Below are 23,311 nucleotides of genomic sequence, written 5' to 3'. Positions count from 1 at the left end.
CTACTCTCTGTGATGCACTTGACATTCATTTCTGAGAACTAACAGCATCTTTGGTTTCTCTGCTCAGGCTAAGCCGCGCCTCCAGCGTGGTGGAAGTTCTGCCTCCCTCCACAACAGTCTCATGAGGAATAGCATCTTCCAGCTCATGATACACACCCTTGACCCACTCGCCGAAGGTAACCATCAGGCTTTGGGATCGTTGTTTTGGGAAGAAGACGTCAAATACTTTGCTTTAAAAGAAAAAAAAAGCATATGTATGGTGAGGTTATGCACACCTGTCATCATTAGTTGAAACATTGACTCTGCCATGTGCTTTATAAATTACTACTCAGTTCCTGGCAGGGTGGTTTTATGCCTGGAGTAGAATATGAGTTCCATGTACTGATCCTGTCTTTTGATGCCTCTGGCATAAACACAGTTTGTTCTGAGGCAGGGACAGAAAGGTCTCCCCCCACTTCCCGTCTAGTATTTCCCTTTATCACTTTCAAAACAAAATTGTTTGTGGAAATAAATTGTGTACCTTAAAGAGAACAGGGAAAAAGAACTCTATTCCTGGGAAGGGTTATGAGTGATTTAAGGAATGATGTTCTCTGAAGACCAGTGATATGCATGGTACTATTTCTTTGGCAGGTGGGTAGGGGTAGCATCTAAGCATTCAAAGAGACTAATAGAACTCCTTGGGACCAATCATTGGAGACCTCCCAAGGCAATTGTAAGAACTATCATGAAGAATCCAGTATAATGTCCTTCCAGCTTTACTTAGTCACTAAGCCAAATCTATCTTTTTTCTTCCATTGCATAGCTGTCCTAAATGTGATTCTTGTAGTAATCTGCTATAAATAAAATAAGGACCCATGAGCAAGGGGTTCAGACAAGTCTATCTTTCTACTCCTGAACCCTATCATCCTTCCCAAGGAAGCTAATAGAGACTGGGGACGAGTAGACTAAGAAGTAGGCATATGTCACTGAACAGACAGGGGAGATCTGATTGTGGGTCATGTTGCATACGTCAGATGTCTTACCAAAAGTCGACCTCTATCAAGGTCTTTCCAAGCTAGAGGTACTCAAGACTTACATGGTATAAAGGACAACTGGGGATCAAAAACCAGCTCCACAGACTCTGTCTGTCCATTGGACACAAGCCTCTCCTTAGAATAATAAGTGAAGACCACAAGTCATATCCCACTTCAAAACACAGAGCATTTCAGTTACAAAGCACCCATTCTACCCCTAGAACAGAGTTGTCATGATGCTTCCCAAGAAACCATGCTTCCCACTCCTGGTTTTAACTGAAGGAAGTGATCACTGTTGGAGATACCATCACTCTGTTCATCCAGTGGTCCAGTTGATAATCTCTTATTATTAGCTACAACCACCATCCTTCCTTTCTTACATCCCCAACAAAAGGAGAGAAGGAATTATTTTCTCTTACTCCTACCTCCTGCCACTGTGCAACCATGTGACTTTGGGAAAGTTAGGGTCTCTCTCTAGAATCTGCTGGCTTCTTCATCTCTCATAGCACTTTTCTTTATTGGACTTTTTACAGTTGACAGCATTTTCATGCTTGCGAGTTTATGATCCGCCACAACACTGCATTATTCTTTGTCCATGGAGTATTGTATGACCAACAGAGATCCCAGATGTGCCTACTGCTCACCCTTTGCCATCATGTTCTTTCGGTCATCTTCTTGCTTCCTCTGCAGCTTTAGAGCTTGTTGTCTTGCATAGCTTCCACCTGTTTCCCACACAGCAGCCGAGGTCATCTTTAAAAGCCAACCGGGTTATGTAACCACCTACTTAACAACCTTCAATGGCTTACTAGGGTTCTTAGGGAAACTGTGAAACCCTCACCACAGTCACCAGGATATGTTTCACATTGCAAACTCGGTTGGACTTGCTTTGTTTAGGCATGTGGGGTCCCATATTCAGATAGTTGCTCTCACCGTCTTAGCTGTTTGTACCACCAGAACGTTCTTTCTTCTCTCCACCCTTCTCCCACCTTCCCTTACTGGCCGCCCCTCAGCCCTCTGACCATCCAGCACAAATCAGGGCCTTTGATGCTCACCGGTGCTTGCTCCCCTTCCGCTTTCCATACAGCACCCATTGCAGTCCCTGTGGTTGTTTCCCAATGGCCACATGGGTGCTGTGTCCCAGCAGTTGTTCCCAAATCCTAGCAGAGCACCCAGCACATCATGGCTACTAAGGCTCAGTTCTAAAGCCTCCTGAAAGCCAATTCAGGCTTGAGGCTCTCAAGGCATTGATCATGGGTTATTTTGGGACACCATCTACCCCTAATGTCCTTGAGAATCAACTGAGAAAAGAACCGTTGTTTCTGTCCCACTCTGTCATGGCAGTTGCTGAGGAAATTTGAGTTCAGAAAAGGCAATATTATATGGTAAACAGGAAAGGCTCCAGGTCTAGACATTCTGACTCTGGATCCCACATCTGCATTTACTAGCTATGTGACCTTGCACAACTGTCCCTACCTGTCCCTACCTCAGTTTCTTCATCTTCACAATCAGAATGACCATGATGTTGGCACTGTGGTGCTGTATAAGGATTGAAGGCGTGAGTAAACAGAGAATGCAGTCAGTGTGCTCATCAGTTTGTGGTGGTCCACATACATTATTGTGATGAGCTAGGATGTAGTATAGTGTGTGGGGTAGGGGGATTCTAGCTTTGAGGTGTTCAAAAGGTTGTTGTGAAAACAAGCTTTCCTCCTCTACCAACTGTTCACCCCAGTTTTCTCCAGTTCCCCAATTTTCCCTCAAAGAAAGCGTTGGTATCAGGTTCTTGAGGCTCCTTTCAGAGAAATTCTATCTTAAGTAAATGTGTGTGTGTGTGTGTGTGTGTATGTTGTGTGTCTGTGTGTGTGTTGTGTATGCTGTGTGTGTTGTCTATGTATATTGTGTGTGTTGTATCTGTATGCTGTATGCCTGTGTGTTTTGTGTGTGTTGTATGTCTGTGTGTTGTATGACTGTGTGTTTTATGTGTGTGTTGTATCTGTGTGTTGTATATCTCTGTGTTGTGTGTGTTTGTGACTATCTGTGTTGTATATGTGTATCTGTGTGTGCGCTGAGTGTATCTATGTGTATGTTTGTGTGTGTTCTGTGTGTGTGTTGTGCATATGTGTGGTATGTGTAAGTGTGTGTGTCTATGGTGTGTGTATAGTGTGTATGTGTGTGTGCACCGTGTGTGACTTTATCCACAGATCTGAGCAGTCTAAGTGTCTCTTTAGCTGGGAGGATTCGGTTTCTAAAAGTGCTTGTTTTTGTTTTTCTGCTGGGAGGGGAGGCTGTGTTTTGTTTCTGTGAGATAAGGAGAAGTGAATCTGGGCTGTCTCAGAGTTGGGCCATCAGTGATTTTCCAAAACACCTGGTCCTTGTGGAGCTAAGCTGCAATTAAGCTGTTTGCTCCTGCTGCTGTAGCAAGAGGCGCTTTCTGAATCTGGGCACCAGCTTTCAAGGTGAAACCTCTCCCTGAAAGACGAGGGCTCCAAGAGCATGAATCTGAGAGATAATCAGTTCTGGGCTTGAGTGACTGAAAAATATGGAAAGCACTTTGATGCTTTAAAATTGCCCCATAGCACAAAGCCAAGAAAACAGCTTGCTCTGATACCCCGCCCCCCAAAAAAAATCACAATCACTTTCCATTTCAAGAGCAGCCCAAAACTTAACCCACTGCTTCCCCGGAAACAGTCACCTCTTTTAGTATAGGTTTCATCACTTGACTTCACGTGTCCTTGTGCCAAGTTACAACCTTTCAAGAATATAAAACATGCTGGTTCCATCCCCAGGCTGACCCCATGAGCACTGTACAGCTTCCATATGCAGACAGTTCTCAGAGCTCCTGGCACTCACTGAGCTGAGGGGCACATTGACACCACTGCTGTGCATCCATGGTTCACATTAGGGAAGGGCTCAGTTTCATTGAAAACATGTAGAACAGATGGCCTGTAGGAACATATTTCCTGGAGTCTCATCTGTGCCACACAGGTGGGTTGACTGAGCCATGGCTAACATCCTCAGTCAGCATCTGGTTTAGCCTCTGGACCTGAGTCCCACAATCCAACTGTGTGTGTATCCACCATCCATTGATAAAATCACAAAGCACCCAAGACCCAGAGCTTGACTTTATGATGGGAATTTGGTTTGGAATCAGCTGGGTGATTATCCTGTTCCATACAGTATCAATAGAAGTTATTTAGCATATCTATCTTCCCAACAAATAGGGCCTCCCTCACATGTAATCATTTAGAGAAAGATCTCTGACTCTCCATGTTGTCTTGGTCTTGTGCCCATAGCCAGATGTCCCACTTAATGGCTAAGTGTTCCAGCAGTAGACCTTCTAGGAAGTTCCAGCCTTGGAAGTCCCCAAACCTCTCTTCCACTACATCCCTCCATCAGGCATCACAAAAAATGGCCCAGACCACAACGAAGGATATGTGTCTCTGCTTCTCAGGAGAGCCATATCAGAAAGCTTGAAACCATCTTTTAATTTAACACAGACTGTTGTATTCACCTGTTTGTGATTGTTTGGTGTGCCAGAAGCAATCCACACTTGGTGGATGGACAATCCATAGTCAGTCTACCAAACAAAACTGACCTGAGTCTTTTCAGGAACACAAAACTATGAGCATGTGTTATTCATTCATAAATACAAAGTCTCAGACTCAGCCTAAGGCTCTTAAGGTGGTTGAAAAAGACCAATACATGAGCATTGCTGCTAGTTTCAGGCCAATCTGGGCTACAAAGTAAGACCCAGTATCAAAAACCAAAAAGAGAGCAGAAGAGAAAGAGAGAAAAATGACTGAAATACAGTTTGTTTTCCTTTATAGAACAGTCCTGGAAAACCAGAATTCTCAGCCTTTGAGATTATACCATGCCTGTCTGAACTAATCCTTCTCATAAACTCACTGCTGTATATTGATTTTAACATTTTTTTCTAAATAAGCTACCTTTATTAACCTAAAATATGAGGTGCTAGGGGGAGTGTTTTGAAGTGGGAAGCACCCTCTGCTTTGGATGGATGTGAAAAGAAACACATATTTGCAGGGAGCTCACTGTAGACCAGGCTATGAACTCTGTGTAAAGCAGGCTCACCCTCTCCTGGACCCACTCCATCGTGCAGAGGACACAGTCATCGAAAAGAAGCCAAGTGTTGCCTAAAGATGACACAGGAACGGAATGGCAGAGCCAGGATCTGCCTTCTCAAAGTCTGTGCTTGTACTTCTTATGTTTGGAGCTACTCTTGTAACTTTCCAGGTAGGAACACTTGTCAGGCAGGTGACTATCTCCCAAAGAGGAAGGGATACTGCAGTATTCTCTATCAGTCAGCCTCCTATGTAACCTAATATCTAATTCAGTGTTCACTGTATTCATGGTGTAGACAACACACTAAATCCTGGGGCCTTCAGCACATACCTGGATTATGTACATTCAATTCAATTGTGAGGTCTGGATTTCCCACACATCTTCCCTCACCCTAAGACCTAAAGGCCCTCCCTCCCATCCCCCAGGCCTCATCATTCCCCAGCTCCCCCTCCTCTCCTCTCAGTCTGTGTCTCAAGCTTTTTTCTTCTCTTGCATACAAAACTACCCCTGGTCTGCCTGTTTAGGGTGTCATGAAGACTATTTACACCAGGAAAGAAACCCCATAGCCAACTCTGTTTCAGGTTTCAGTGGTATGGGGCTTGCCGTGCATACACAAGGCCATAGATTCAATCCCCAGCCCCAAGAATAGAAAAGAAAAAAATGGGTGAGGAAACAGAGTTCAGCCAGATATATATTTGAGGAGTAGGAGAATGGGAAAACACCCAAAGCCCAACACTGCATTTCTGAGAAAGCCCATGACCTACTGATGGCGTTGGAGAACAAAACAAGTGGGATGACATCATAGTTTGGCCCTGTACGCCTGAGTTCTGTGTGATCCAAGAATCAGACTGCCTGGGTTCAAATCCTACCTGAGACCCTAAGCAAGCCACTTGACACCAATGGACCTCCATTCTCCACCTTGTTAAAATAGATCGTGTATAGAACTACAAGTGTGATTAGGGTTAGGCAGCCTCCACAGACCTTGGTTTCCTTGAATGTAGAAGGAGATGGCAAGAGAGCCGCTATTGGAAGTTTATGGTAAGAATCCTATGCGTCATGGGGGATTCTAAGAAGATGCAGAAATCCTGGCTGCAGTCTGCAAGGCTGCTTTGTCCAGCTGTTTTGAATGTTTGAATGTAGGGTCACCAGGTACTCTGTTAGTAGTTTGGAAAGAACGACACCAAAATTCCCAAAGATTGTCTATAAATGTTTGTTTTCATTTAAATGGACTTGGTTATATAAAATAAAAAAAAATCAAAAAAAAAAAAAAAAAAGGATCCTATGCAGTAAATCCTCAGGAGCCGACAGGGGGTACTCTGTACTCACTAGCAATTGTGATTTGTTAAAGAGTCAAGTGTCATGGCATGTAATAGACTCCAGTTAATTTAAGCTTTTTTTTAAAAGATTTCATTACTGGAGCCAAGGCATTGGCAGCCTGTGAGGGAGGACTGTGAAACGTCAGAACATCCTGCTCACCAGTATACCAGGGGTTGGAAACACCACACTAGGCAAAGAACTTGCATCAAGATCAGGACTGAAGTACGTTAATTTGAGTGATTTAGCTCAAGAAGGGCAGTTATATGATGGCTACGATGAAGAATGCGATTGTCCTATTTTAGATGAAGATAGAGTCATTGATGAGTTAGAGAATGAGATGAGGTGTTATTGTTGATTACCATGTTGCGATTTCTTTCCTGAACGCTGGTTTCATATAGTTTTTGTGTTGAGAACAGATAATAGTATACTGTACAAAAGACTTGAAACAAGGGGTTGTAATGAGAAAAAACTACGAGACAACATTCAATGTGAGATTTTCCAAGTTCTTTATGAAGAAGCCAGAGCATCTTACAGAGAAATTGTCTATCAGCTGCCCAGTAATGAACCAGAACAGCTAGAAAATAACATCAATCAAATCTCAAAATAGATTGAGAAATGGGTCAAAGATCATAACTCTTGACATAGAGACTGGTTAGCCAGGTGTGATGGTGCACACCTTTAACCCCAGCTCTTGGGAGGCAGAAGCTTGTCTACATAGTGACCAGCCAGGGATGTGAAGTAAGACTATCTCAAAGGGAGGGGGAATAACCTAATTTACTAAAATGTAGGTTATCTCTTTAAAACTATAGATCCAAAAAAAAAAAAAAAAAGATTTCATTACTCTTATTTAACCAGAGTCTAGTAGTAAAAATAAGGCCCTGCTTTTGGGGACCTAGCCAATCACATCTCTCTCTCCCTTTCACTCCCTTCTCTCTCCTCCCTCTCTCCCTCTCTCTCTCTCTCTCTCTCTCTCTCTCTCTCTCTCTCTCTCTCTCTCCCTCTCCTCTAAAAAAATGCTTCCCAGAATGGCATAGAACTCACAGTCTTTGTCTTCCTTCCTGCCTCAGCCTCAGGAGTTCGTCTCTTCTTCATTCTTCCATATATAGTTGCGCCCTTATCTTCACCTTTGTAGAATGGCAGCTGTGCCCCCTCAGCAAACTCCCCACCATTGTTTCTGTATTCTAGCAGAAAAGAGGGTAGGTATCTTTTTTAATCAGCAAATCGTTAGGATTCCTACAAGTTGAGTTCATGTACATCATCAGAACTAGAACAAGTCTAAATGACCACCTCGATGTCCAGATGAACCAGGAGCCATCTCTTTGCCTCCCAACAAAAGTACAGTGTGCTTTTGCATGGACATGTGATGTGTGGGGGTTAGGAAGGATGGCACTGGTGTCTACCACTTTTTCTTGCTACTATCATTGTTACTTAGCATGACATAAAGTGCCTGCTTTTCCAGAGAGGAGGAAAACTCTCTTCTCTGGTTTTTGGAAAAAAGCAAAGTATGCTTACAATAAAGGTGTTCATGACTGACCTTCTATGGGAAAAAGAGCATTGAGGAAAAATGGTACAACTTTTCTGCTCCCAGCCTTGTAAGCTCTACTGGTCTCATGGCTCATTAGTTGTGTCTCATGGAAATGAAAATTGGAGATTGTCTTGAACCACTCCTGTAAGCTTCTGAAGCCCAGACTCACTGCTCTAGGTAGGGATACCTGTCAGGCAGGTGACCCTCTGTTCTACAAAGGGGAAAGAGTACTACCATGTTTGCTACTGATCAGTCACACTCACCACAGGAAGAATTACTGGTAAAGATCCAAGGATAGAATAATGGAAAGAAAAGTTAAAACAGCATGGCTTTGATGTTCATGATATGTGTGTGTGTGTGTGTGTATACATATATATATATATATATATATATATTCCAAATGTATAATATCAGTATTAAATATATGACAACATTTTAAAAATTACTCCCAAGCAAGTGGCAAAGTTGTTTTAAAAATAATAGGGTTTTGCTAACTATGTATAGGTTACTTGGCTGGAGGAAATGTAATATAATTATCATTGGCAGTAGCAGCCTCCATTCTTTTGAGCACTTGTCTATAACCTCATGTGAACACCATCACCTCCATTTCCTAGATGTTTACCAAGGCCAAGAGCATTTTGATGCCCTGACCAGCCAGATATCGATCTAGGTCCATACTGGACAGTTATCAAAGTCCTTACCCTAGGGACCTATTACTAGCTGAGCATGGTTACCAAATGCATGAGATTACATACACTACTCAAAGAGATACAGGTTGATTTGTGATCTTTATGGGAAATTGTGGGTATTCAATCATCAGAGAATAGTTCTAGCACAGGGTTGTATAGCAAAATAGACTTACTCTAGACCCAAGCCCTGTGGGTCGCACACCTACCTAGTTCTGTCCTTCTTCAGCTGTGTGAGAGTCCTTGTCTATAAAATAAGAGTACTACTTCCTATCTCATTGGCTTCACTGGACTGCTTCAAGAATATGTATTGCTGTCTTAGTTAGGGTTTCTATCACTATGAAGAAGTATCATGACCATTGCAACTCTTATAAGGGAAAACATTTAGTTGAGGTGGCAGATTACATTTCAGAGATTTAGTCCATATGGTATCATCACAGCAAGGAACATGGTGGCATACAGGCAGACCTGGCACTGTAAAGTAGGACCCTCAATTGAGAAAATGACTCCATCAGATTGGCCTATAGGCAAGTCCATGGGGGTATTTCCTTGACAATTGCTGTAGGAGGACCTGGTACACTATGGGCTGTGCTAACCCTGGATGTATGGTAAGAAAGCAGGATGAGCAGGCCATGGGATGTAAGCCGGTAAGCAACAAGGTCTCCATGGTCTTCCATAGTCTCTGCCTCCAGGTTCCTGTCCTTACTTCCTTCAGTGATGGACCATGATTAGGATGTGTAATCCAAATAAACCTTTCTTCTGCAAGTTGCTTTTGTCCATGGTCTTTATCACAGCAACAGAAAAGACATCATGACTTACCTCTGCTCAAAGCCCATGGCCAACAAAGCCCATGAAGAGTCCACTGTGGCTCACATAATGAACCCTCCTCCTGGTCCTCCTTGCCTCTCTCTTCCTCTCTTCACTCCTGTTCCTGCCCCTCCTCTTCCCGCCATCCCCCTTCATATTCCTTTGTCATTACCTGTCTCTATCTCTTCTTTGTTTTTCCCCCTTTGTTATACTTCTCTCACTGCCTAGAAGCACCTACAAACTGCAAGCAAACTTCCATCACAGGCCCTTTGCACACATTCCCTCTTCCTCTAGACATCAGCATGTCTCCTGTTCTCTTTTCCACTGAGTCAGCTTCCAAATGCTCCCTGATCAGAGAGGTTTTAATTAACCTTGGGAACTGTATCTAAATAAAAACAATAGTAATAAATCAGAGTTCCCAATCTCTTTTGCTCTGCTCTGTAGTTTTCCATAACATTTATCCTGTTAATTTGTTGTTTCCCACCTGTGTCTCCCCTTAATGTCCAATAGGACAGAATTTGAGGCAGGCTGTATTCTACTCCCAGTGCCTGGCTCAAGTAGACCTGTGTGTGTGTGTGTGTGTGTGTGTGTGTGTGTGTGTGTGTGTGTTGTTGTTGTTGTTGTTGTTGTTGTTGTTGTTGTTGTATATGTTGTGTGTATATAGATATACAGATATAGATATATACAGCATATATGTGCTGAATAGGATGAATACTGGCTTTATAATCTTTTTCTTCTAAATGACTGTGTATACAAGTATACTCTGGTGAAGGGCTCTTTTGTTGTGGTCAACCAAGTCCTATTCATTGTTCATTGTACACTAATGAGAAACAATCTTCTATGATTTGACTCCCATTGTTTCCACAGCCTTTAGCGTGGCAACTTCTTGGAGCAGATGCTTGGTTTGTGCCCTGATTGGATGGTTAGATGAATGCTCTTCTCAATCATGGCTACAGGGAGAAACAGGCTCACTCTGCTTCTTACTTCCTCAAGAGTCCCAGACCTCTTCCAAATACTTTCTTCTTTCATTTTCGTTCCTTTTCTTCCCCTTGATATTGGCCCTTCCGTTCATTCCATTCCAGGGACCTAGTTTTACAAATCAAAACAATTACCACCACTGCAAGAGTCTAAGAAGCAGGTTGTCTGGGTCAGTCACTCACAGTGCACACCCCAATCACAGTGCCCACCCCCTGAGCCCTGTAATCCAGCACCCAGAGCATGGCTTGAGGTTAAGGTAATCCTGAGGCAGAAAAGCATAGCTCCTCTTCCATTGACCTGAACTCTTTTCTAGGTCTAGTACTTCCTCCATCCTGTGGAGATTAAAAATTGGTGGGCTTGCCTTTTTTTTTTTTTTTTTTTCCATTTTTTTTTTTATTAGTAGTACCAGTATGTGAGAAGGTTTAGAACAGCAGCAGGTTCCAATGGAGTCCCCGTATAGACTTCCAGAGGCTGTTTTTCATGACAAAACCTTCAGAATGCTGTAATGAGATGTCGCCAACTGACTCCACCTTCCCACAGGATATATTCTTTGTTTGCAGTTAGGCAGACTCGCCTGTGCTAAACCCATGCTAAACCCACTTCCCCAGCAGAGCCCACAGCTGTTTCACCTTCCTGCAGACTGGCCACGCCTTTCAAATGGACCTTTTGTGCCCTGTTTCTTTCCCTCTCTGATTGCTACATGTCAGCCTGATGGGTTCCGGTGATGGGGGTGGGGGGAGGGTAAGCAGGTGACATCAGTGACCTAAATTGCAGTATGTCTTGATATCAAAGCCTCACAAATGAAAATGAAAAGTGAACATATATTTTTCCACCATCTTCCCTACATGATAGACCATGGATTTTCCTTTTCATAATCACCAGAGTTCTCTTGTTCAAAGAAATTCCCAGACGGAGGAGTCAATAATTCTTTAAACGGTTATAACTCCAGGCACTTACATCAACTTCTCCCGGTCTGTCCCTGATTCAGTAGCCTCCCTGTGGCACGGCAATGAGAGTCAAAGAACAAAGACGAAATACCAACAAAGCCACAAAGGACAAAGAGTAAACTTGAAATGAATATTTTAAAATTCTATGGCAAAAATAATTGACACTATCAACCTTCCTGACAAAGATAAAAGAAAACCAAAATAAAAGGCAGTGTGTTAGGAAGATGTCCATTCTTTCCTAATTAAACTATAACTGAAATCCCAAAAAGATAGTGCCTGAGACTTCCTAATTTGATTTGAAAATTCATATAAACCAAAACAGGAGAGCAAGAGATATTTTTTGGCAACAAGGTGGGGGAAAGGAAGGTACGTGGACCACAGCTAAGACTCACTCAGGAAGCATCTGTGTTAACCGCTCTAGTTGTAGTCTGAGGAAGGAGGAGACTTGGTCAAGACAGTGAAGGTACATCTGAGCGGCCCTTGAGGGACTTCTGGAAACTGTGTGAGCTCTGCTATCCCATAATCTGTGACCTGCCCTTAGTGAAGGACACGGGAAGGGGGCTCTTCCCAGAGTATTAAGGAAAACAGCCCCCCTGCATGCACTTATGTAGGGGGTCTCATAAAGTGTTCCTATGCATATGTACCCCACAAGCCTTGAGGCTGGCCGTGTACCTCTGACACAAGTGAGCATAGCTTACCAGGCCCTGAGGAGTCCATATTGCTGTCTGAAGCCTGAAGAAGGGCCATCAGGAAGCATTCCTGGAGACCATGAGCTTTGAGAGTAGATTGCAAAAGTGGAGGAAATGTGAATATCTGAGGAGTGGATTGGTTCAGGGAGGCTCAAAATGAGGACTGTGGGCTCAACAGAAGTGAGGGCTCCTTTGAGAGGAGTGGGCATATTGGATGTCCCTGATTGCTGACTAGACTACAAGTCTGGCAGCCTCTTTTATCAAAGGGTATGTGTGTTTCTCTCTCTCTCTCTCTTTCTCTCTCTCTCTCTCTCTCTCTCTCTCTCGTGTGTGTGTATGTGTATGCGACTCTGTGAGTGTGCTTCTTTGTGTGAGTCTCTGTGTGTATGTGCATTGTGTGTCTGTGTGTCTCAGTGAGTGTATGCCTTTATGTGTGTGGATGTGCCTGTGTGTGTGTATGTGTGTGCCTTGTGCATCTGTGTGTCTGTGGGTGTGAACTTGTGCATGCCTCTGTGTGTGTGTGTGTGTGTGTGTGTGTGTGTGTGTGTGTGTGTGTGTGTAGAAGCCACAGGTTGATGTTGGCTGTCTTCTTCTATTGCTGTCCAACATATTTTTGAGATAGGACCTCACTGAAAATGGAGCTCACACCTTGTCGAAGGTGACTGGCCAATGAGCTCCATGCTCTTTCTGTTTCTGCACCTTGCAGGTGCTGTGATTGGGGCATCAGCTGCCACTCCCAGCTTGTGTGATTGCTAGAGTTCTAAACTCAGGACTTATGCTTGGGGAGCATGCACTTAACCCACTGGGAAATCTCCGGGCCTCGGGAGAGTGGACTTTGTGAGTTTCTACTCCATGCCACACAGCTGATGGTCATCTGTGGGAGTCTCTAAGCATTGTTGCTAAGAATGCAGAAGTGTTTTGCCTCTGAGGAAACATTCGAAAACATTGTGAGTACTAACAGCCAGCCAGGCCTGAATTTGGCTTCGGAGCTGAGACATTTGCACCCACACAGGGCTCTTGTCCACAGTCACACACACCCGTCATCTCTGCAGTGAGCCATCTGTCTCTCTATTCCGTAGCCTTCCAACTCTCTAACATATGTGAATGTCCATGAGGAGCTGACATGAGGATTCAGCTTCCACTCTCTTGCTGGGTTTTCTTTTCTTTCCTTTTCTTTTTTTTTTTTTTTTTTTTTCTTACCAGACACTGGAGCTAGTTATTTATTCCTCCCAGCTTCTGGTTCTTAAAGGAAAGATCTTTTACAAATTTTCATTTGATCCTCGAAGAAAGTCATTTCATGCCTGTTGCGTTCAAACTATGATGGTGTCCCTGGAAGCAGTAGTGTGACCTTCCTTTCTGTCCCAGGTTATACCTCAGCTTAAATTAGCAAGAAAAATGTTTGCACTCAGCCTGGGTGACTAGGCAACAGGAGGGGAAAGCTGCCTGGAGGAGAAAATGGAACAACAGGCCACAGTTTAATAAGGTTACAGTAGTAAAAAGTAAAAACCCAAACTCCAGATAGAGGTGAGCAGGCTATTGACAGGACAAGTTGGTTTACCACTCTTTTTAAGGAATAACAAAGCTTACTTCTGTATTTGAACATCAAAGATGATTGAAATGGAATGACTCCTTATGTGGTACACATTATAAGTAAATATCAATTAGGGCATAAGGGAATGTGGGTAGTCTTACTGAAGTAAATGCTTTTGGGTATGGGAATGGCTTCTCTCTCCCGTCATCCCCTCCCAGGCCAGCAATTTATTTTGATGACATTTGAGGTTCGATGTAGCATGAAGGAGATAGACTATAAAGCACAAGATTGCATTGCACTTCATTTTCTTCTTCGGAACTTATGCTGCAACAGCCCCTCTTTCAGAGTCCCAGAGTTTCCAGACAGTCCTTGGATACAGGGGTGGCGCAAAGGACAGAGGCAACGCTGAAGGTGAAAAGACATTTTCAAAATGCAGATTTATACATGAACGTCATGTGTAGCGTAGGCTGTTTATTGGTTTCCTTCCAAAGGAAAGGAATTTAAGCTGAGTGACTGCATTCAGTAGTGAGATGGTCCTTCATTCTTGTCCCATCCATCTGGGAGGTGCTCGACACTAGCCTTGTGATGCTTATACAATTGAGAATGTACAGCCTCAAATGGCTCTCAGGTCCATGTCTCTCCTGACCTTATATACCCAAGTCTTCCAGATCTGGCTTCTTCATAGCAGCCATTGGAATCATCCCTTCACCCATACCACACTGACCTTCACAGGTTGTTTGTGCTCAGATGAGACTATATCATATGCTCATGTGCACATACATGATTGGGGAAAAAAAGCCAAACAACATTGTTGCTTATGTAAAGCTCTCAGGTCTACACCAGATTGATAGGGCAGGGGAGATTCATACATTCACCCATCCATTCACAAAACACTTTTCTGTCACAAGCTGGCATAAGTGGCAAAGTCCTTTTAGGAACTTTCACTATAAGCAAGTGTCTAGGGAGCTACACACCAATGCTTCTGCCAGACTACTTGTGGACAGCTAGCTCAATGCCATGGCCGAACCTGACCATGGGAAATAGAGTTACAGTATCTACACAGCCACTTCTATTTGGTTTCCAGGGTGGCAGTCCTCGTGCCCAAATAACTAGTAGCAGAAAGAACTTTGCTTTAACTTAAAAGCCTTCTGGCCAAAATGCTTGTCATTAGCAGGGGTTAAATTCAACAGTGAGTGGCTCTCATGTCAGAAAACTTTTGAGAAGAAAATGCTCCCCTGTGACAGAGAGGCTTGGCAGCACTAAGCAGGCGTGGAGGCAGGAGCCAGAAGCTGAGAGATCTCATCTTCAAATGCAGACAAGAAGCAAAAAGCACCAACTGGAAATGGCGTAGGACCATAAACTCTCAGTGCCCATCCCAGGTGATGTACTTTTCTCCAGCAACACTCCACCTTCCAGGAGCTGGAGAGATGTCTTAGTACCTAAGAGCACTGACTGCTCTTCTGGAGGACCTGGGTTCAGTTCCCAGCACCCACTTGGTAACTCACAACCATCCAGTTCCAGAGGATCTGATGTCCTCCTCTTACTCCATGGGCATTGCACACACATGGTGTACATACATACATACATGCATACAGGCAAAATATTCACATGCATAAGTATTGTTTTGAAAGACACTACCTTCCAAAGTTTCCACAACTTCCCCCAGATAATTGCCACCAACAGAAGAGCAAGTGTTTGAATAGGAGAGACATTCTCGTTCAAACCACCAAAGCCAGCCTCGCGAGAGGTTAGGCAAACCAACAACTCTACAAGAGTGTGGGTGCGAATCACAAGGCCGAAGGGTTCTGAGGGCGTAACCAGCACAGTGGTAGAGCACCTGACAAGAGCGCTTCTAGGTTCAGTCCCAGATACTACAAAATACATCCTCAAATTTCTCTGTGTTTTCCCTTGTAAAGGAACCTGCCATGGATGACGCATGGCTGATTTTCTGTCATTCACCTTCTAGCCGGGCAGGAGTTGTCCCTGAGCTGTACAGTTGGAGCTTGTGTGTCTACAGATGTCTTTTGTACAGAGAGGAAATCGTGTGGCATAGTGTCTCACTTGCTTTCTTTGGAAGGTCCGAATTGCACCTAGCGTGTGTCAGCAGACAGCAGGGGGAAAAAACTTTCCAACACAGTGATAAAAAGCTAGAAAAGCAGTTGCTGCATTAGTTTGAAAGCCTGCGGAAGCATCCTTGGGCTACCCTTAGGATCCACCAGGCTTGGGAGATTATTGCATCCCTGCCTCCTGCTTTGTCGTATTTGCCATTTAACTTCAGGTATATAATAGGCTTCGTGTGAAGCATAGCTCAGTCCTCTCCCTTCGTGCCATCCATCTGTATGGTCCCTGTCACATTGAACAGTATTTAAAGAGTTGGTGGTGATGAATGAATGGACTTATACTTGAAACAGATGATGAAATTTTAGAGATTCCTGTTAGCTTTCTTCCAACTTTAAATCAGTCTCCTGAGTTTGTCTTAGTGTGGGCTGCTGGTTTTCTGCTGTGGTCAAGAGCGAAGTAGTTAGTGAAATAGCAGCCAGGACAATGCTACCATGCAGGACATCTAATTATCCAATTATAAAGAGGTTGTTTCTCATAGCTACTTCTGCATAGGAGGCATTCCTTGCGGTTCCATTGCCTTTCACCCCTGGAATCTGTTCTCAGACCCTCTCTCATTCTCGCATTCTGACTTACTCTTTGCCTTTATTTTCCTTGAGTGATGAGATCTTGTTTGTTGCTGTCTCTCCCATCACCTATCTGAGAAAACTACCCCTGTAGGTGCTTCATGTATTGAGGGGGAGGGAGAAGCCTGCCTATCTATGCTGATCCAACATCTGTATATGCTTTATCTCTGATTCTCTGTGTGGTGCAAAGCACTGGATCCAGCCAAACCCCAGGAAGAAATTCAGGAGCCTGCCCAAGATGCCCTCCAGCCGGGATGCAGCATCTGCTGCTCCCAGCAGTGTTTTCCCTCCCATCTCCTAGGTGTTCTCTGTATGCTGAGGTCTCACTCCTCTTATGCCTGTTTTGCGTGATGTAACTCCTCCCGCTAAGGAAGCAATGACCAGCATCCTAAGAGGAGTAATGCCACATTTTCCCTTAACATGCTTCCTCCCCACAGATACTGAAGAGAGATGAACCACAGATACTGAAGAGAGATGAACCTGCAGAATTAGAGAAGTAAACTGAAAAAGAATGTAGGCAACAGTCCCAAAGACAGGGATGAAAGGAGACAATCAGAACACTTTAAACAGGGATTTAATTGTTGATCTCCTTCAGAGCACCAGGAACTCTGCTGGAGTCTGAATTAACAAAATGAGTGCAGTGGTTCCTTGCCCTAAAGCAAACAGGTTAAGGTAGATTTCATAAGCACAACAGCAGAAGTATCTGACACAGGCAAGCAGGAAGACAATGGCTAATGGTAGGGTTGGAGGCACTCAGGGGCTGATGCCAGGAGGAGGAAGCCTCAAAGCATGGTGGAGGGGGAGGCAAATTGGGAGGTGCTATAAAGTTCCAACAATAGTATTGTGGGATTAAGAAATACTGGGTTTTCATTTTGTCTTTTGAAAAGATTACCCTGTTTAAAAAAAAAAAAGTCAAACTACTGCAGTTTGACAGATGGTATGAAATATCAGGAAAGCAGAATTCAGATAAGACATTGCAGCAATGCACACAGACCTCAGGGACAACATAACTGGGGGAACTCATCCATGGGATCCATTGCTAAGGCTTCCTCACCAGCCGTTCCCCAACCACAGGTCTTGGTCAAATTTGTATGTTTATGAAACATACTAGCCTGTCTGCATTGGCAATCTTGGAAGACTAAAAAAAAAAATCAGAACTAAATAGTTTACCAATTTTAAGAGCAACAAATGAGTCTGGAGCCATCACCCAGATTTGGTAGAACTGAACCTCAGGACTTTTGCTTGATTTTGTAAACACAACCACTCAGTTTACAAAGATGTAAAAATGTAGCCAAGATGTTTGTAGATATTATCAGTGAAGAGCTCAGCTTTCCCACCCTCTTCACAGGCCCCTAAAAATTGTTAAGATCATGTTTAGAAGTGCACTACTAGAAGATCCAAACAAGTTGTTAAACCCAATAAATATCTATAATCCTCAGCACCATTCTATGGGATGGCTATGGTTGTTCCCATTGACAGAATGATGAAAATTGAATCTCTAAGAGATTAGACACACACACACACACACACGCATACATACACACACATATGTGCATATGTGTGCACACACACATACACACATACACATACATACATACACATACACACACATATGCGCACAACCATGTATGTCCCCTGGCAGGAAGAGCAGACCGTGTTGTGCAGTTAAGATCTTCAGGGCTACAAGCTGTACACATACCTATCATACTATATTATCAACTATTTTTCACCTTGACTTTGGGAAAAGGGAACAAATCACACTCTAGCAAAATGTCAGGATGTCAAACTATCTGAAGATTGCTGCTGAGGTTTGAAATGGCACAGTTAAAAGGATGTTCATATAAGAAAAGGGTGTCTTTTGAATCACACTGTGTTAGGCTAGGCCTTTTGCTTAGGATGTTCATTGTTTTTCTTCCTGAAAAAAAAAATCCTTCACAGAAAATACCTTATTCTACTCTGCTCCTTCCCCCTCCCTGGTCCATCTCAAAAAGAAAGCGGAACAGCACATCCAGGCTCTGTTTTTCTTGCCTGCTTATCCAGAGCATGTGAAATATGGTGAAATATGGACTGAGTCAGCTCCTCACAGGACAGAGCTCAGCAAGCACTGTGACATTGCTAAGCAACACCAAAGAAGAGCTGGCTGCAAATTAGGGTACAAATTTGTAAGAAGACAGAGTATCTGGGGACTCGCATGGACATTTTATTATGAGCCATCTGGATGATCTACAGTAATAACCACACATTATTGTTCACTGTTCAAGGCTGATAATTCCCACATAATTATATTGATGCTTCCCTCTGTGATCCTAAAAGAGTTTTCACAATCTTCTGCTGTGCTTTGCCTAATCCAGGTACTGTTCCACAGAATGACAGGGGACAGTTAGAGCTAATCAGCAATTCCCATCCCTCCCAAAAGAAAATTTAAAACACAGTAAGAAAATATACTCGCTGCTTTCCACCTGCACAATGGCAGAGCTGACTGCCCAGGAATGTGCACACTAGAGGGAACTGGTCACAGGGCCATCACTACTTAGTTTCCCAGTGTGGGCTCCACTACAGTTTCCCAGGGAAAGCCACCGTAAGATTCAGTCCCGTTCGCAGCCAGCTGTGGTTCTAAGAAGCACAACCTTGATCTGAGGAAGAAAAGTGTCTGGCAGGCATCCCCCAGGGCCAGCCACCTGAATGTTTCATTCATTCAACTAACATTTGTAAGAAAATTGAACTAAGTGATCTGATTTTAAAGCAAGAGCTACAAAATTGATGCATCAAATATAGCTTGGATTTATTAGATCTTTTTTTAAACTTGGTATTTGAAAACCTAGAGATTTCACTTAGGAACCCAGGTATCTATATCTAGGCCTGTGATTGCTGGGTTTACAGTATCCATTTACATATGTACATAAACCAGGAAGCAAATTAGTGAGGAGTCAAAAATGTTGGTAATAAGAAACTATGAGGCTTGGATTTGCAGGGAAGCTGAGACAGAAGAGTAAGAATTTCACAAAATGGTGGATTCAGAGGGCATGAAAATCAGTGGTAACTCTCTAAGAGCTCAAAGGTAAATGAATGTGTGTGTGTGTGTGTGCCTGTGTGTCTATATCTATGTGACAGTGTGTCTGTGGGTGTTTACATGTCTGTGTCTCTGTGTATGTCTGTGTGTGTGTCTCTGTGTGTCTGTGTGTTTGTGTCTATATGTGTTTGTGTCTGTGTGTATATGTGTCTCTGTGTGTTTGTGTCTGTCTGTGTATGTATGTGTCTATGCTTATGTGTCAGTGTGTCTGTGTGTGTCTACGTCTATGTGTCAGTGTGTCTGTGTGTGTGCCTCTGTGTGTGTGTGTGTCTATGTCTATGTGTCAGTGTGTGTGTCTATGTCTGTGTGTCTGTATGTCTGTCTGTGTGTGTCTGTGTCTACATGTCAGTGTGTATGTGTCTGTGTGTGTCTATGTCAGTATGTTTGTGTCTGTCTGTGTGTCTGTGTCTATATCTATGTGTGTATCTGTGTGTGTGTGTGTGTGTCCAGTTCATACATAACATTTGGAACTCACTAGCTGATATAGGATTACTGTCCCAGTTCATTTTGTGCTGCTGTAGCAGAATACCTATGCCTGGGTAATTTACAAGCACAGAATTGTGTTGCTCTGTTGCTCATGGTTCTGGGGAATCTGGTGTCTAGTGAGGGCTGGCTGTCTGCTTTCAAGATGGCACCTTGAACACATGTCTTCTGAAGGCACTGAATGTTGCTACAAAAGCAAGAGCAGAACCAATCTCATAATCTTTTTCATAGTGACATCGTGATATGTATGCCAAGAGAATCAATTCTCTTGACCCAAACTTGTCTCATGACCCAACTCCCAATTTCACTACATTAGAAATTTAGTTACATTCATGAATTCAGGGGGACCCTCCCAAACTCTAGCAGTGCTCCTAAATTCAGCTCTTTATTTTCATTTGCCAAGTTCTCGCCTTGCTTTGAAAACCTAAAGGAGAGCTTTTAAGCTCGTAGAACAAAAAGGAGTATCTTTTAGCCTAGGTTCAGAAGATTTGGATAAAGAACTCCACAGGGCAACATCTATCTCTGTTGACTCCTCACGAATGCCACATGAGTTCAGCTCTTCCCAGGCAACTATGTACAGGGGATGTGTTGAGGAGCTGCGTATGGAAGTTCATCTCGAATGTCAGTCTCCCACAGAATGCCAAGCAGAGCTGCCGTAATGACTCAGTACTCTTTTGAAAGCTTTTGAATTTGAAGGTTAAAATATTCCTTCCCTTCTCACTAGAGTAGGAAGTGGGATCTGTGGTTGTTTCCTCATTTAACCTCCATCTCTTAAGTGGTTTGGGTTTTCTTTTGTTTTCTTTTCTAATTAAAAATAATACTTCTTTTGCTCAGGAACATTTGATACATAATAATAATGACCAAAGAAAACCTTTTAAGAAAAAGCCATTAATTTTGGTAGTCTGTACAAATTGTGTGTGTGTGTGTGTGTGTGTGTGTGTGTGTGTGTGTGTGTGTGTGTAGAAAAATTCAAAAAATTTAAAATTGGTTGTCATTAGAAAATATCTTTTAGCCAAAAACTTAGATTTAGTATGAAGAAAATTTTTCAAATGAGGAGTCACAAGAAAAAAAAGTAGTAACAATTCATTGCAAACAGCTCACAAAGCAGTAAGACCTACAAACAGTTCAAGTGCTACTGCACGATGGGAAATTACAAATCATCAGCCCTTGTCTTGTCATTTAGAAATATTCATGCTGGCTGTTGGGTGAATGCCCTTAATCTCAGCATTTGTGTGGATAGGAGCAGGAAAAGCAGGAGTTCTAGGCTGAGTTCAGCTAAGTCTCAAGTTTGAGATCAGGTTGGGCCACATGAGTCACTGTCTCAAAATCCAAAATAACAACAGATAAATAAAACCTTCAAAGCAAGCATGTACTCCATAGTTAAAGGGAGAAAGGAAGTTATAGAATACCTTCATTCTGAGGCTAAATTAACACATTGCAGACATGCTTCCGGAAGCTTTCCAAAGCACCTTTTACCAGGTTCTGTGTATAAGAGAAGAAGTGTAGGAAGTTTTTTTCATTTGCACATCTCAAAGTACTCATGAGTAATATCTACCCATGGAGATAGTTAGACTTTAGATAGGACTTCACTACTTTGCACTAAGCTAAAGTTTACAGGTTGTTGCCAGACCTTGAGCAGTGTACAGGGGTAGGAGACCAACTGCCAAAGAAGTTTGTGACAACCCAGCCCATAGTGCTTTATTGATCATCTCATCTGATCCTACAGAAATGCCCCTGATGACCAGTGATTGCCCCGCATGGCATTCTACAGAAAGGACAGAGGCACTAGAGGTTACCCAGCTCTAGTGAGTGTCCAGTGAGTGTCACTCAGAAGTCCTCTTAATCTTAATCTATATAGCAATAATGTAGTGACCAGAGTTGACAACCTTGGGCATCAGGGTTGGCCTTCTTGATTTTTCCAAGTCCAGAAAAACTCCACACATAAAGCATTCTGAATGTCACTGTCTCTGAGGAGCTGTGCATTTGAAAACTTTTATTTAGGAAATGTGAGGAAAGCAGACCATGTGTGAGAACTGGGTGTTCTGTTTTAGACAGATTTAAAGTGAAATAGAGTCTTTCTCCCAACATAAGACCAGTTAGTCAGAGACCAGCTCACTGGCCAACATTCAGAGGGGAAATGTCTGGGCTCCATTGGCACCTGTAAGGTAAAGAAGGACCGTGTGTGACATCCTATCCCTCCTTTTGGTATGTGCTCTGATTTTCCTTAAATCTATCTGAGAGTAGATTTAGCAAAGAGATGTTCAATACTGGCCCCAGCATGATAAATATCCTTTGCTATTGAGCAACAAATCTTTATTTAAAATATTTTGGTCATATTGAATTTGTCTTAACAAGCTTGGATAAGTTACCAAATTGTCTCACTGCCCTGCCCCACATCTTAGGAGTTCTCACCTTTGTGGTACTTTCAATAATGACAGCTTCTCATATTCTGCCTTGTGTGGGTCATCCAGGATGCCCTTCACTGCCATTGATAGGACAAAACAGTTATGTTCCTTTGCAGCTAAGGATGCCAGTGTTCAGAGAGGAAACACTTGGCTCAGACTCACATGTCCCAGAAGCAGCAAACCCTGGGTCCAAAACTGTAGCTCCAACTTCAGATTCCATTTTCTCCCATGCACTGCTGGACATAGCCCTTCCACACAAGCCAGTACTCATCCATACATCTCAATAAGCACTGGAAAACTCAACCAAGAAGCTGCAGTCAGTTCTAAGAAAACCTTGATTTCCAGGTTTGACCTAGAAATAAAGCTGGATCTTTGAAAAGAATAAAGCATCAACCATTAATTTATTTCCAATGAGATGACACAAAAAAATAAACGTGTATTCTTATTTATTTCTCCACCTCTAGTTTTCATTCCTATCAAATGAACTCATTATAGATCCTTCTATTGACTTTCCATTTCACACATTTGATTTTTAAATCTTCAAACATGAGAAGTCCTTTTTCTGCTGCGCCCACCTCTAGGGTTTCGTGGAAGCTGTGGGATGAAGAATGTCAAAGATCTCAAAAAAAAAGCTAAGAAAAGAGAAATCTTTACCATGTACTTCTTGAGGAAGGTTGAAATCAGGAGTCCCAATTTCTGTTTTGAGCCTGTCCTGGAACTATCTCTGTAGAACAGGCTGGCCTCAAACTCAGAGAGATCCAGCCTGTCTCTGCCTCCCAAGTGCTGGCATTAAAGTCCTGGGCCACCAATGCCCAGGCGTAAATACTAATTCTTATTCACATAATTTTTTTAAAGAGAGAGGATAAAGCATAAACATCATTCAATCAAAACAATGGCCACTGTCCATGCTCTAGGTAAAATGGCATTCTAATGGTTTCTTGTTTTTGTTTGGTTTGGTTTGGTTGCTGGGTTTTCAATGTATACCTCCAGCTGTCCGGCAACTCACTCTGTAGACCAGGATGCCCTCGAAACTCACAGAGCTCCACCTACTTCTGTCACACTGCCTGGCATCTAAAGGTTTCTAAACAGCACATTT

The 23,311-nt window shown here is 43.0% G+C and overlaps 1 protein-coding gene across 4 annotated transcripts in view; it reads left to right on the top strand.

The window, feature by feature from the left end:
• The window catches only part of Slc24a2 (solute carrier family 24 member 2), a 229,003-nt gene that overhangs the window by 140,178 nt on the left and 65,514 nt on the right, over nucleotides 1–23,311 (top strand). For all 4 annotated transcript variants that reach the window (XM_051188136.1, XM_051188134.1, XM_051188135.1 and 1 more), the window contains one exon: nucleotides 68–176. In XM_051188136.1, the coding sequence (XP_051044093.1) occupies nucleotides 68–176 (109 nt within the window). The remainder of the gene's footprint in view (nucleotides 1–67; nucleotides 177–23,311) is intronic.

This window comes from Phodopus roborovskii, unplaced genomic scaffold (assembly GCF_943737965.1).
Source record: "Phodopus roborovskii unplaced genomic scaffold, PHOROB, whole genome shotgun sequence".
Lineage (NCBI taxonomy): Eukaryota > Metazoa > Chordata > Mammalia > Rodentia > Cricetidae > Phodopus > Phodopus roborovskii.
Note: the sequence above shows the minus strand (reverse complement) of the source record. Positions and strands in the feature narration are given on the sequence as shown.